At 52.6% G+C, this 14252-nt stretch overlaps 1 protein-coding gene across 1 annotated transcript in view; it reads right to left on the bottom strand.

Moving 5' to 3' along the window:
• The window catches only part of Prex1 (phosphatidylinositol-3,4,5-trisphosphate-dependent Rac exchange factor 1), a gene marked incomplete at its 5' end in the record, with an annotated part of 171503 nt that overhangs the window by 87730 nt on the left and 69521 nt on the right, over window positions 1-14252 (bottom strand). The window contains 2 exon segments of the mRNA XM_013518315.1: window positions 7180-7302; window positions 11191-11262. Coding sequence (XP_013373769.1) covers window positions 7180-7302; window positions 11191-11262 — 195 coding nt within the window.

Below are 14252 nucleotides of genomic sequence, written 5' to 3'. Positions count from 1 at the left end.
TGCCTGTAAACCTTGAACTCTGGGAGGCTGAGATAGGAGGATGGCAAGTTTAAACTCAGGCTGGGCAACTTGGTGACTTACTGAGATTCTGTCTCAAAAAGGGGGAGGAGGGACCCTGGAGATGTAACTCAATGCAATGGGCCTGGGTTCAATCCCAGTGCCACAAAAAATAAAGTAACCCAAAATGATTGAAAACGCACACATGCACGCGCGCACACACACACACACACACACACACGACCAACAAACCTGATAGACCCTCCACATCCACCTAACCACCTGAAGCATCACTGCCTATAAGCTACATGCTCCAAACATCACCCTAAGAGTTGCATCTCATTCCCGGATTCTCCATCTTCCCCGCATCCCCAGATGAGACCCGCCTGGGATGAGGTCTGCCTCTACTGAAGCCACTACTGTGGTGCCACGGGTACTATGGTACCCGGCAGAGATGAGGCACCCTGACTATTTGATAAATGGAAGCCAGAAAGTAAAGGGAGGGGAGCCATGACAACCCAGCTCCAAGGTCTTCCAGACTGACCCTACCCCACCCCCAGTACCACAGGGAAAGGTGTGACCCAGCCCTAACCAATCAGAGGGCTCCCTGTCCTGCCAACAGTGGCCATGTAACTCACACTGGGCTAGCGAGGGCCCTCACGCTGGAATTTTGGGGAAGAGAAGCTCTATCTGAAGCTCTGTCTGTTACTGAGCTGAGAGTGTCGGTGCAGAGCTGCTGAGAGCTCCCTTAGGCACAGTGAGGCATGTGTCCCATACACCACCACCATCCTCCAGGAATGAAACCAAGCCCCAGCAAACAGCCCGGGAATGGAAAAACTCAGCTCCTGAAACACCACACGGGCTCTCGGATCCAGCTATGTCTGAAGCCAGCCCATCTCTCTGAACATTGCGTTTATATGCACCTCCAAAAGTCCTTTCTTTGTTTAAGCCTATCTGAGGTGATGTTCTCATCAATTACAGTGAAAAGATCTCATTAGAGGTACACTGAGAAAGGAGGAAGAAGACGAGAAACACAGGTCCAGGTTCCACCTGTACTACAGTGGGGCGGGGCTGGGAAGCAGGGACAAGTCTGTCTCCTCACACACTAACCCCACCAGTGGCACTGCTAGCTGGACACTCTGACAAGGAGCCTGGAGCCCCACGGGGAGCCCAGGGACAGAAGGCCACGATCAGTTAGTGATGTCTGCCTCAGATGCGTGAGGGTTAAGTGACAAGATCTCTCATCCCAAGAGCCTACTCTGACGTGGGCTGCAATGTCATCCTCTCCAGCCCCACACTGAGGCACCTCCCCGCCTCAAAAGCCAGGCAGTCAGGCCATGGCCTTCCACGGAGCTGCCACAGCGGCACCTCTGGCCTGAGACCCTGCAGTCTGCAAAAAATGCTCTGACCGCGATGGGTCCAGGTGTTCCACGTCCTCCCCAGCCGGGTGGGGGTGTGACTGTGTGGCAGAAACGGACACATGCTTGTGCACACACAGATGTGGTCGGCGGGGACCACGTGGCTGCAGGCTGGGGGTGTAAAGAAGAAGAAACGACGGTTGCCGGCAGGGGACAGCTGGGAGGGAATCTAGCACCCCAGGGGAGAGGGGGAAACGCGAGAACTGTCAGAGGTAGGAGCTGCTACTCACAGTGCCCGAGTGGTGACAATGGCTCTGTGAAGACCGCCTGCTTCAACCCACTCATTTCACAGCCACAAAGACTGCCAGCAGGGGCAGGAAGGACCTGGGACACGCAGGCACCCCTCCGGCAGGGAGGGGACAAGAGGCAGGTGCCCACCCTGCAAGGTTTCCCCCACCTGTCACTGACTCATCTCCCTAGCACAGGGAGGGGGTGAAACACAATCAGCCACCCCACTTCTGTGCTGAGGCCCCATTGGCTTCCTGTGGCTCTCAAAACAAAAGCTATACTCCCGGCACACAACGCCCCTGACCTCTCCCCACAGCACCTCCCTCTGCCCTCTGACGTGCCAGGCTTGCTCCTGGCTCCGGGCTGGTGTCCTCTCTTCTCCCAGCCTGGACACCCTCCCAAGATCCTCCCATGTCACCCCTGGGACAGGCTGCCCCTGCCTAGAGATGCCACACACAACCTAGGACACCCAACTGAATGCTGAATTCAGAGGCACACCTGATAACCACTTACGTATGTCCCGAATACTGCGTGAGACGTACTTGGATAAAAAAGCACATCACTGTGTGACGTTTACCTGAGATTAAAATGTACTTGCGTGTTGTGTTTTTATTTGCTAAGGGTAGCAGCCCTGACTTCCTGATTAAAGCGGCCTCAGACACAGTCATGCTTGAGGACATGTTCGTTTTGTGTTTGTCACAATCCACACAGCCACCTGGAGTGACCTCGAAGGTTAATTACCATCCATCTCTCAGCCTGTGAGTCTCCCAGCAACAGAGAGCAAGTCTGTCCTACTTTGTGCCGGGTCCTTTTGGTCTAATACAGTGCCTGCCGCTCAGCAGATGCGTAATGCATACTACAGGAGACTTTACCATGTAGGATGCCAAGCCACAATGTCCAGCCTTCATCCCAGCTCTGACGCTTACTAGCTATGCAAATGTGTGTTATAATGGAATCTGACCTCAGTTTCCTTGTCTGTAAAACAGGCACAATTACAGTACCCGTCGTTAAAGGCTGTTGCGACCTTTTAATGAATTAATATGTGTAAAGCACTTAACACAGTACCTGGAACAAAGGAAAGGGTTCCTCAGTGCTGGTTTGTGATAAACCCTGCAGGCAGTGCTTAGCTTTGGGGGCAAGGAGGTGAGGGCTTCTCCCCGTTGGCTGCATCTGCACAGCTCTACTCCCAATTACCTCTTCCCCAGCCAGTCCAGATGCCACCTGGGCAGCCGCGGGAAAGCGAGTCTAGCAGGCAGTAAATCCTGGGAAAGAGACTGGATACGGGGCCTCGTTCCTTTAGGGTTGTAGGGGGTACTGTGGCGCACCGTGTAGACCCCGTCATCGAGGGCAGAGACGCCCATTCCTCCAGGCACTGGAGTTGCCAGGCCTCAGCTGAGTCTCCCCCAAAAGGACCCACTGCCCGAGGCTCTCTACCCTTTCCTGGGGGAGCCCCAGCCCAAGCTGGGCAACACAGGCGCCAAAGCCCAGCTCCCTTCCTGCAACTGTGCACAGCCCCAGGCCTTCCATCCCCGGGGTCCCTCCAAGGGGCCTCAGGGAGGCAGGTGGAGCCCAGCAGCCTCACATCTGCTGCTCCACGAAGCCACCTGCGTGCTGATCGCCAGCCTCCAGAGACTCAGCCCGCCGCAGGGGCTGCCGTTCCAAATCCTGAGACAGAATGACTCAGTGACGCCCTCCGTGAGCATGGGGGCAGAGGGGGTGATTTTAAATTTTAAATTAAAAATATGATTTGAAATTAAAAACACTGACTCACACAGAGAAAGCTGGCTCCTTTGCCGATTGTCACAATTAGCTCAAGGAAGGACTCAGAAGGTGTGACGTGCCAGGTTCATGGCAGTCTAACACTGGTGGAGCCTCCTCTTGAGGAACCCGAGGGCGGGCCTGGCGCTCAGACGCGAGTGGGCAAAAGTTTGGGACAGAACGCAGTGACACAACTTGGAATCTATGCGTTTGTTCTTAGGAGGACTCTATTTATAGCAGGAGCCATTTTCCATTTCCATTTTCTATTTCCAATGATGATGAAAATTTCCCTTTTTTAAGTTTGTTTAAAGTTTCTAAGTGAGTCAACCTTTAAAGGATTAAACAAATAATACAAGGGGTACAGAGACAGCCGAAATGACAAATGCAGCACGTGAATCAACCTGACCTCTGGCTTTGCCTTTAGGAAGGTCCCCAGTCCAGCTCTGCCACTTATGTGTCCTAGCGCTGAACCTTCCTCCGCTCCTTGGAGGAGGCTCTACTTCTGATGCAGGGACAAGACAGTGCACATGACAACGGCCCTGCCTTCCTGCTGCGAATATTCCAGGAGATACGAAAAACAAAGGAGCAAAGTATCTGCTAAGTCAGATGGAAAAGGACCACAAAGAATACCACGGGGCAGGGGTAGTGCCAGAGGGCAGGGCCCTCCCGCTCCAAACAGCTGGATGTGAAAGGATTCACAGAGAAGGGCGTTTGGAAAAGACGCTGAGGCAGAGGGGGACCACAGGGATCGGAAGGCGACGCTACTCAGAGCCCTCCGTGGACAGGCTCGGCACATTCCAAAAGAGGAGGGGACGGGTGTGGCCAGCCGGGAACCAAGGTCCCATGCGTGGAGCAGACAGGCCAGCAAGGATGTGGGGATTATTCCAGCGCGGGGGAGCCTTTGAAGGGGTCCCAGAGGAGGAGTGAAGAAGCCAGGATTATGTCCCCAGCAGGTCACTCTGGCAGCTGGAGGAGAAGCCATCTCCAAAGCACGTCATTGCTGTCACCACCTTGGACACTCATCGTGTGGTTGGGCCTCACGGCAGGCAGGAAGGACAGGCTGAGCGGGGACCTTGGGCAGCTCGTGATACACCCCCAAGAGCCTGGCACGTGGCCCAGCAAGCCCCGTCCTGGGAACCCTGCACACAGTTGCATCCCAGAGGGCCAGGTGGTACCAGAGAGCGCCGGACCCCACAAACACACACACAAGATACAACTGGGCAAACACTGACTGAGCGCTTATGATGTGCCGGCTGCTATTACCTCGACTGGGTCTCTCAAGCACCCCAGAAGGGGGTTCCACCATCCCTGTTTTACAGATGAGGCAACCGAGGCACAGAGTGGCCAGGGACTGCACCCTGAATCACAGAGCCAGGAAGCAGCAGGGTCCAGATGCGAGGCCAGGGAGGCAGACTAACCTGCTGAACCTCATGGCCCAGGTAGGAGGTGTGCTGGGTCCTCAGGATACCAGGTGGCTTCTCCACCGAGAACGAAGTCTGCCTGACCCAAACTTCCCCCGGACACCACGGCACCGGTGGTCAACGTGGTGGAGGCTCCGTGAGGAGGGTCAGGGCAGCACGGGGAGGTGTGGGCAAGAGGCTGCCCAGTGTGCACGGTGTGACCTCACTGCCACCCACACCTGCCTGCTTAGGAACTTTGCAAAGGGACAGAGGTGTGGAAGGTCCAAGGGGCCTCCCAGTGCAGAGCCCCTCGCTGGCCTCCTGCCTAGGGGCTTAGGCAGGAAAGGTGGGATCCCAGGGATGGCGGTACTGGCCAGCTGGAGAATGCACCACAAGGCCCCTGATGCACCACAGACCATCACACCCCAGGCACAGGCCATCACCTCAAGCCCAGCCTGGTGCTACCTCCTCCCAGGCACCCACGGTGCTGCTCACAGGGCATGTGTTATCATGTCCCCATTTCACAGAGCTGAAGACTGAGGTCTGAAGAGGCCCAGGGTTGCTCAGCTGGTCAGCAGAACATGGACCAAAGCTTGGCAGGCAGCTCCAGATGCACAGCCCTTTCCTCCCTGGCTTTCATTCTCTTTTTTAGAACCCTCTGAGCTTGCTTCCCACTTCCCCTGTGCCACAGCCAAAGGGCCCTTCAGCGCGGGGCAGATGCCCCTCCTCTGTGTCTCTCCAAGCAGGACCTCAGAGCCCCATTAGCACCACCCCCATCATGGTCTCCCGCACATCCTATTGTGACCAGAGCTGCACTGAGCACTCTCCTTGTATCAACTCCCTCACACATGGTGCGTTTTACCCATTTACAGATGAGAACACTAAGGCTCAGGCACACATGGCTTATGTCTCGATGTCCTCCCAAAGCCTCATGCAGTCATAGGTGGGGCTTTTTCAGTGGTGGCTGGATCTAGAGTGTAGGATTCTGGGATTGACTCATGGTGCAATGCTGGGGTCAAGGGCACTAAGATTAAGGGTGTGAGTGCTACCGGCCCTAAGTAGCCTGGAGAAGATAAAAGGGACAGAAAGACACTGTTAGGGTCCCTTGTTGCCTCGCTACCTTCTGCCCACCGTGAACTGCTCTCCTCTGCGAAGACACTCTGCCTTGGAACCAGCCAATGATGAACTGAAACCTCTACAAACTATGAGCTAAATAAACCTCACCTCGTCAAGTATTTTGTCTCAGCAATGAAAGAAAAGTAACTAAGACACACAGGAGCACAGCGTGTGAGAATAACACAGCTAATGAGCAGTTCATCCCTGCCAGGAGTGGGCCCCCATGACTGTCATCACCTCTGAGCTGTCACGCCCTGGGAACAGGGCTACCCACGCCCAGAACCCTGGACTCTGACCATCAAGAGACACCCTGGAGAAGAAGTGAGGTAGTGATGACGGCAGTGACAAGAGCTAACATGGGCCAAGCGCTCACCGTGTGCTTCCAGGCTCAGTCTCAGCACTGCGGAAATAGAGGCTGGAAAATTCTCTGCTGCGGCCTCACGCACACTGTAGGGTATCTGGGGACATCCCTGGCCTCCACCCACTAGAAGCCCTGGGCTCTCCCAGATGTAACCAAAAAATTTGTCTCCAGACAAATTTTAGTGTTTAGTGTTCCCTGAGCAGAATCATACACACACACTCACATTCACAAACACACACTCTCTTGCACACACACTCTCATACTCACTCATTTCAGAACCACCACCGTCCGATAAGCATTTTGTTGCTGTATTTCTCTGAGTCTCCCATCAACCCAGGGAGGAGGGTGTGATTCTCCCTACGTCTCAATCAGAGGAAGACCCGGAAGCTGAGAGTGGCAGGGTTTGCCCCGAGTCCCACGCCTGAAGCGAAGGTGGGCTTTTCTCCCTTGAAGAGGATCCCATCAGCACAGAACCAGGAGGTATAGAAAGCAGTGGCCTTAGGTGGCCTAAATCCCACCATTCCCAGGGACCTAGGACCCCACAAGAGGGGAGAGGTTAGGGTTACAAGCACCAAGAGCACACCGAGTATCAGACACCTCGCTGGCCAGTGGGTGGCCAAGCCCAACTAAACCCAGGTGCGTCTGATGCCAATGCCAACCCCTTCGCCACTGGCTGCCTCTGTTGGTCCTTCTGTGGCACAGGGTTTCTGCAGGACAGTCACTTGGCAAACAGGACACTCCATGGCAAACAGAGAAAGGGATATGCAGCTAAAACCTCCTGGAGTCTGCAGGTCTGACCAGCTTCCCTTGGTCCTGGGGTGCAAGGCTGGGCTGCTGCCCACATGGCCGCTCCCTCTCTGGACCTCCTCGACTCCCCCAGGGGCTGGTGCGTTATACTCACGAATTTCAAGAAAACATTCCCGAGTTCATGCTGAGACTGAGGCTCCGGATGCAGACAATATTCCAGGGCAGCCAGGAAATCCTTGTGAACCTCCAGGATGTCTTCAATGTTTGAGAACAGGATCTACGAGCAAACGTGAGCCCAAGGATACCGTTAATCACAGCTTAAACCACACATGGCTGGGGGTGTAGTTCAGGGGTACACGCTTGCCTAATATGAGAGGGCCCAGGCTGAGGAGGTGGATGATGATGATAAGAAGAAGGAGGAGGAAATAATACCCAGTGTAAGTGAGCTCACAGTCAAACAGGCATTCACAAACACTATAGCCAGTTTACCATTCAGAAAAATAATTATGGCAGAAATATGACAAACATGTATTTACTAATCAGGATCAACCACTGATCCTATGCTAAGAACCTTACATTCAATTATGGCATTTAATCCTCACTAATCCTCCATGACATAGAAACTATTCTGATCCCCAATTTACCAACAAGGAACTGGGGCTCAGAGAGAAGAAGTAACATTCCCAGAGCCACACTGCTCGGCAAGCAGCAGACAGGGAAGGCCTGGTGTGCGGAGGTCTGTCACACCCTGACACCACTGTGTGTCCAACCATGGGGCTGATCTGTGACGATGAGTTCCCTGCACACCCCCATGGCGATGACAGGTCAGGAACATACGGTAAGGGAGGATGTTTCAAATGCGCTACTCAAACTGTCACACAATATATGAGACTGTCTGCTCTCTGGATTCAATCTAAATTTTTTTTTTTCCCCCCCCTCCGGTACCGGGAACCGAACTCACGACCTTGCGCTTGCCAGGCAGGCGCTTTCGCCGCTGAGCTAAATCCCCAGCCCCCCAATCTAAATATTTTAAATGCACAGATCATTTGATCCAGCAACTTTACAATTTATTTGCTTTTTTTTTTTTTTTTTTTTTTTTGAGACAGGGTCTCACTATGTAGCTCAGGCTGGCCTTGAACTCAAGATGATCCTCCTGCCTCAATCTCCACAGTTCTGGAATTACAGGTGTGCACCACCACACCCAGCTCTACATCTTAGAATTTAACCTTTAGATCAGTCATTTCCAACTAGGGGGATTCTTGCCCCAGCAGGTATGTGCAGTATTGGGGAACTTTTTTTGGTTGTCACAAATTAGGAGAGAGAGAAGAGAGTGCTACGGGTGTTTCACACAGGTTGAGAACACCACTGAGGTCCCCACAGCGGCAGGGATGAGTTAAGTTATAGTTCAATGAATTCTACATGCTGGAATGCTATGCAGGCTGTAAAAAGCATCTGTAGGTCTATATTCATGGTTACAGATTCCTATAATGATCCTCAGTACATACTGTTAGGTGGGAGGATAGAAAAAATCCAGGTTCTGGACAGGGTTCCATTATGGGCTTATTTGTGTAAAAGAACACTAGAAAATGCTAGTCCTACTGATGCTAGGAACAGAGACTTCTTGGATGATAACTTAGCAAATGTGGGGCCTCTGGGGAGGACTAGGAGAGATTCTCTATTTATTTAATGTGCCTTTAAACTGCATAAATTCCAGTTTGCTTTTGTTTAACCTGTACATTTGAAATTTAAATTCTGAAGTGCTCACGTAGTTCAAAAATCAAACACAGTAAATAAATACAGAGAGAAGACTCTCACCCAGTCAGCATTTACTGAGCACATACTATACACACGGCTCCGTGAGAGGCCAAGTTACCACCTCCATGGAAGTGGCGTTCTGGTGGAAGGAGACAGGCAGCAAAGAAGTGAAATAAGAGTTTCTGAGGGGGTAAGAAACAGCGAAGAAAAGAGTAAAACCAAGAGTCTAAGGACAGGGCAAGAGGAGACACCTGCAAATGTAAGTAACAGCGGCTGCCAGGGACAGTCACTCCAGGAAGGTGACCAGTGAGTCAAGACCTGAAAGCATGAAACCCAACCCCAAGGGCCCTTCAGATGCACCAGAGAGTCTGCAGAATAGGACAGCCTGAGGGTGGGCAGGCCGAGCCCAGGAGGTGGAGTCCACTCACTTCTGCTGGTCTGAAAGAGCCCAAGCCGCTTCCTCTCTGAGCTCAAAGGGGGAATGAAGGGGCGCCCATCACAGAAAGTGGGCCCAAGACACCTGCACTGCTCGTTATGTTTCCCTCTCCCCCCAGCCAGCTCTCATGGCTGAATTCTGCTTTCTGTTAATGCCACATGTTTGGGGTGCTACTGTAACACTTACTTCAAGGAAGGGCTGCAAATTTTCAAAATATAGTAATTTTAAATAAGGCAATTTCAATACCTGCCAATATATCCAAAAGAAATGAAAAGTGTCTACCCAAAAAGTATATATGAAAATGGACATAATGGCCAAAAACTAAAAGTAAGAAATATCCACCTATCAGAGAATGGTAAACCATGGTCCATTCACACTATGGAATACTATAGAGCAATGAACAAGAAAGAGCTGAGGCCACACACAGCAACATGGGCAAATTTCACAGGTACCCTAGCAGGCAAGGGACATTAGGCATGAAAGAGCTCACTCTGACATTTAGTTCAAAAGCATGCAGAACAATCAATGGCCCCAGAAGCCCACGTTACTTTTAAAGAGGGAGGGCTGGCCAGGGAAACACAGAGGAGCCAGCTGTGGGGAAGAAACCCTCCCTGTCTTCACTTAGGCCATAGTCATCCCAGTATGGTCATGTGTGACCACCACACATCCACACTTAGAATTTGTGCCCTTTACTCTACGGGAATCAGCCCTCATGAAAAGGGTAATTTCTTAAAAGCTATAATAAGTTGCAATTTAAAAGTACAATAAAGGCCAGGCATAGTGACACATGCCTGTAATCCCAGCACTTGGGAGGCTGAGGCAGAAGGATCATCTTAAGTTCAAGACCAGCCTGGGCTACATAATGAGTTCAAGGCCTGCCTGAACTGCATAGTGGGACCCTGTCTCAAAAAATAAATAAAAGTATAATAAAGAACTTTTAAATTATAATAAATTATATTCTTAAGCTATAATAAATAGTAGGTGCTCAGTAAATATTTGCTGAATAAGGGGCTGGGGATTTAGCTCAGCGGCAAAAGCGCCTGCCTGGCAAGCGCAAGGTCGTGAGTTAGATTTCAGCTGTACCGTAAAAATAAAAAGTCAGAGTGACCTGGAGGAGTACTTTAAAATCAAGAAAAAAAAAAAAAAAAAAAAAAAAAATATTTGCTGAATAAATGAATGAATACACGAATATATAAAGAGCTTTGACCTTAGCGTGCCTGTGTGCACGCACACACACACACAGACACACACACACAGACACACACACACCCTGTCCCCCAGGACCAGCTGTGCAATGACACCGTGACATCTCTGAGCTCAACTTTCCTGTACAAAAAGTGGGTTTGGAATTACCAAGGGCAGGTGAAATGAACTGGGGCGTGTGTGTGTCCTTGACCAAGTGCGCTGTTAGCTGCTGGGCACTTGGATACCCTTACCCCTCGTTCTTCCGTTCCTCCAAGCACAAGGCCCTCTGGAGGAATGAGGACAGGAACACAGCTTCCCAGGGAGCAAAGCCACTGTGACAGCCAGGCCCGGGCCGGGGCCTCAGCCAGGCACACAGAAGGCCCATTGATGCCCGCCTCGGCGTCCCCAGGGCCACGGCCAGGAGAAGCCAAGCCCGATTACTCACCAGCCTGCCTTGACACACTGCAGGGCAGGGAGTGCAGCCGGGGGTGCCAGGCTCCCCAGGCACATGCGGAGGGGATTTCCACTGGCTCTAGGCCAGGGGCTGGACACAAGGACGTGGGAGTGAGGGTAGCCACGCTGAGCCCAGAGAGCAGGTCCTGCGCTGCAGCAAGACCTGGGGCTGACACCCCTGCTGGACACCAGCTCCGGCACAGAGGCCCGGGGCTGTGGGGGGTTGGCTGGGGGTGATGCGCCTCCCCATCCCACACCGCCCCCCAGCATCACCCGGGAGAGGCCTGGCACCCCCAGCAGGGACCACGGGGAAGGGCTCAGCCCAAGGGCCCCCACCTTGACATTCTCCTCCGTGAGGCCCTTCTCCACTGAGTCCGCCACATTCTGCCGGATGCGGTGCAGGAATGCCTAGGAGAGAAGCAGGAGAGGTGAGCGTGCGCCAGGCACAGGAGGGGCACCCGGCCCACGGTCCCCCGCAGGCTACAAGCGATCTTCCCTTTTCAATTTCTCCTTTTTCTTCAAAACTTAACTTCCCAACTAAAACATTCACGTGGCTCAGAAGTCAAAAACATAAAAGTGTCAAAAACATACACAGTCTCTCTCCTACACCTGGCCTGGTCCACTGAGGCGCTCCGCGTACCCGTGAGAACCACAGCTGCTTTCTTCAGTTTCTGACCAGAGAATCTTTATGCAAAACAGAGGCACGTCGGTGTGCTGATACGCGCCGTGCACACACACCCCTCTTCTCCTTTTTTCTTTCTTTTTTCGTGGTACTTAGTACTTCATGGTACTTTTGTGGTACTCTGTGATGCTAGGTGGTACTTAGTGAGTCACTAAGTTGCCCAGGCGGGGCCTGAACTTGCCATCCTTCTGCCTCAGTCTCCCAGAGTGCTAGGATGACAGGTACGCGCCACTATGCCCAGCTTCATTTCTCCCTCTTTTTATACAACAACAACAAAAAAGGCAGTGTGCACGAGATGCCCTGTTCCTGCTGTGCCCGGTTCACACAGCGCAGGGTCCCGTCCTGTCCCTCCAGGAGACACCTCCTGCCTTCGGGCAGCTGCCCGGGACCCACTGTAGGGATGGCTCGGGGCCTCCTGCCATCTCGCAGAGAAAGCACCCCCTCCCCTGTGAGATGTGCAGTGTGGCAGTAAATGGGCAGAATGGCGGGGGTCATCTAGGGGCAGCCGTTCGTCTCCTCCCCGTTGGCACCACATGGCAAGGCGGCAGCCAAGTCTCACCTGACGTTCTGATTTGGGGGAGGGGCAGGCATTAGGACAGTTTTCGGCATAGTCTCCCAGTTTTAAGTATTGATGAAAGAGGCCAGTTATCAGGGAAAAAGCGATTAAGAGGTTAAGTGTAAGCGGGTACAGTGTGCCAGTGAGAGACGCCACAGCCTGGCCCTGTGGTGTGGTAGGACAGGGTGGGCCGAGGGATGAAAGATGACGGGGCAGCTGGCACCCAAGGGACACTGAGGCCAGTGCCCACAGCAACCTTTGCCTGGTTTGCTCCAGCACACAGGCAGGGCCTGGCCCAGCTTGACCTGGAAACAGTGGAAAAGGAGTCCCCGGATCCATCACAGCCACAGGCATGAGCATCGATAGGCTGCCAGCCGCCAGCCCTGCCAAGACTGGTTAAGCTGGCAGGAGGCCATGCCGTTGAGCACATGGCCTCCCTGTCACAGAGCCCGGGTGCAGGCCAAACAGGAAGGAGTGTGTTTTGTCCCACCACGCTCGTCTGGGGAAATCTCTGCATGCTGGAGAGATGGCACGGAGTTGGGGGCCAGGCAGGTGGCAGAGAAGAGGCTGGCCCCTGTCAGATCCTTTCCCGGCACCCGGACTGACATCCACGGTGGGCACCACAGACCCAGCTACTGCCCAGGCTCGGGTCTGCTAGGACAGGCACACTGGCACTCCACAGGGCAGTGCACACAGCAAGCTGGGACACACAGGAAGGCAGTCTTGTCTCTGCCACTCCCAACGCAGGCGACCATAGCCAGCCTTGGGCTTGTTGGCGATACGCCGCCTCCAGTTTACACCCCCAGCCTGGGCTCCCCCACTGGAACAGTCTCATTTCCAGCTGCTGCCTCAACATCCCCCTGGGGGCCCAAGGAACGCCCCCAACCTGACACAGCTGAAACCTAATTCCAAATCTCCCCTCCAAGCCCACACCACCCTTGCTCCTCCCCACCTGGTTAATGACACCTCTGCCTTCCAGGGCCTCCAGCCCAAACCCTGTCACCCTCAGTCCCTCTCAGTCCACTCATCAGCAAGTGCTATCCTATGTGCCAGGCACTGCCACTGTCCCTGAGGAGAGAGGGCCTCCCATGTACCTCCTACCCATCAGCAAATTCAATCTGCTTTACCTGAAAAACTTGATCACGTCTCCTACCTGCGTGGCCACCATCCAAGCCACCACTCACTCCCCCCTGGAATAACACGGTCACCTCTTCTCTGCTTCCCCATGCCCTCCTGAAAGTTTATTCTATGCATACACAGTCAAGGGGGTCCTTTTAAAACAGATAAATCAGATCCTGTTCACCCACTGCTTAAAATTCGCCATGGCTTCCCACTGTACTTAAAAAAATAAATCTAAATCCTTCCCTGGGTCCTAATGTCTCCATGAGCTTGTCCTTGTTAAGCTCCTTGGTATCACTTTCCAACACTCCATCTTCCCACATGTCAGCAACCTTAGCCAAACCTATTCCTACCTCAGGACTCTTGCGCATGTCATTCATGCCAACAGGAAGTTCTCCCCCAAGCCACTCTTACCCATTTTCCTTCTTATCTATCAGGCCTTGGTTCAAATGTCTTTTCCTCCAAGAGGTCCTTATCCCCTTCTTCAATTATGGGCCCATTTGATAAAAGATGAGAAAACTATATTTCTGCAAATCTATACTTCCTACTCATGGATAGGCCAAGATAAGGCACCTTGGCTGGGATGAAACCTTAATTCCTAACCCAACCAGTGTAAGTGATATACAGGAAATAACATGTAACTCCTGACCTGCCAGGTGTCAGATACGCCAAGTCATGTTCCCCAAAATTAAAGAATGAATTCTAAGGAACAATGAAGGTTAAGAGTAGGAAGGACTTGTTAAGAGAAAGAGACAGACAGAGAGAGAGAGAGAGAGAGAGAGAGAGAGAGAGAGAGAGAGAGAGAGAGAGATTTATTGAGCTATTTATAGCTCCTAAGAGACAGGAGAGGACTCCAAAGTGAGTTACCAATGAGCCATCTTCTCGAAGGAAGTTTTATAGAGCAAAATCACGAGGTGGCTCAAAACTGTGATTAGCCGGGGGCTGGGGATTTAGCTCAGTGGCACAGCGCCTGCCTGGCAAGCTCAAGGTCGTGAGTTCGATTCCTGGTACCAGAAGAAAAAAAAAAAAAAAACTGTGATT

This window comes from Chinchilla lanigera, unplaced genomic scaffold (assembly GCF_000276665.1).
Source record: "Chinchilla lanigera isolate Chin_1 unplaced genomic scaffold, ChiLan1.0 scaffold00044, whole genome shotgun sequence".
NCBI classification, from domain to species: Eukaryota; Metazoa; Chordata; class Mammalia; order Rodentia; family Chinchillidae; genus Chinchilla; species Chinchilla lanigera.
This window is presented reverse-complemented; position numbering and strand designations above follow the sequence as displayed.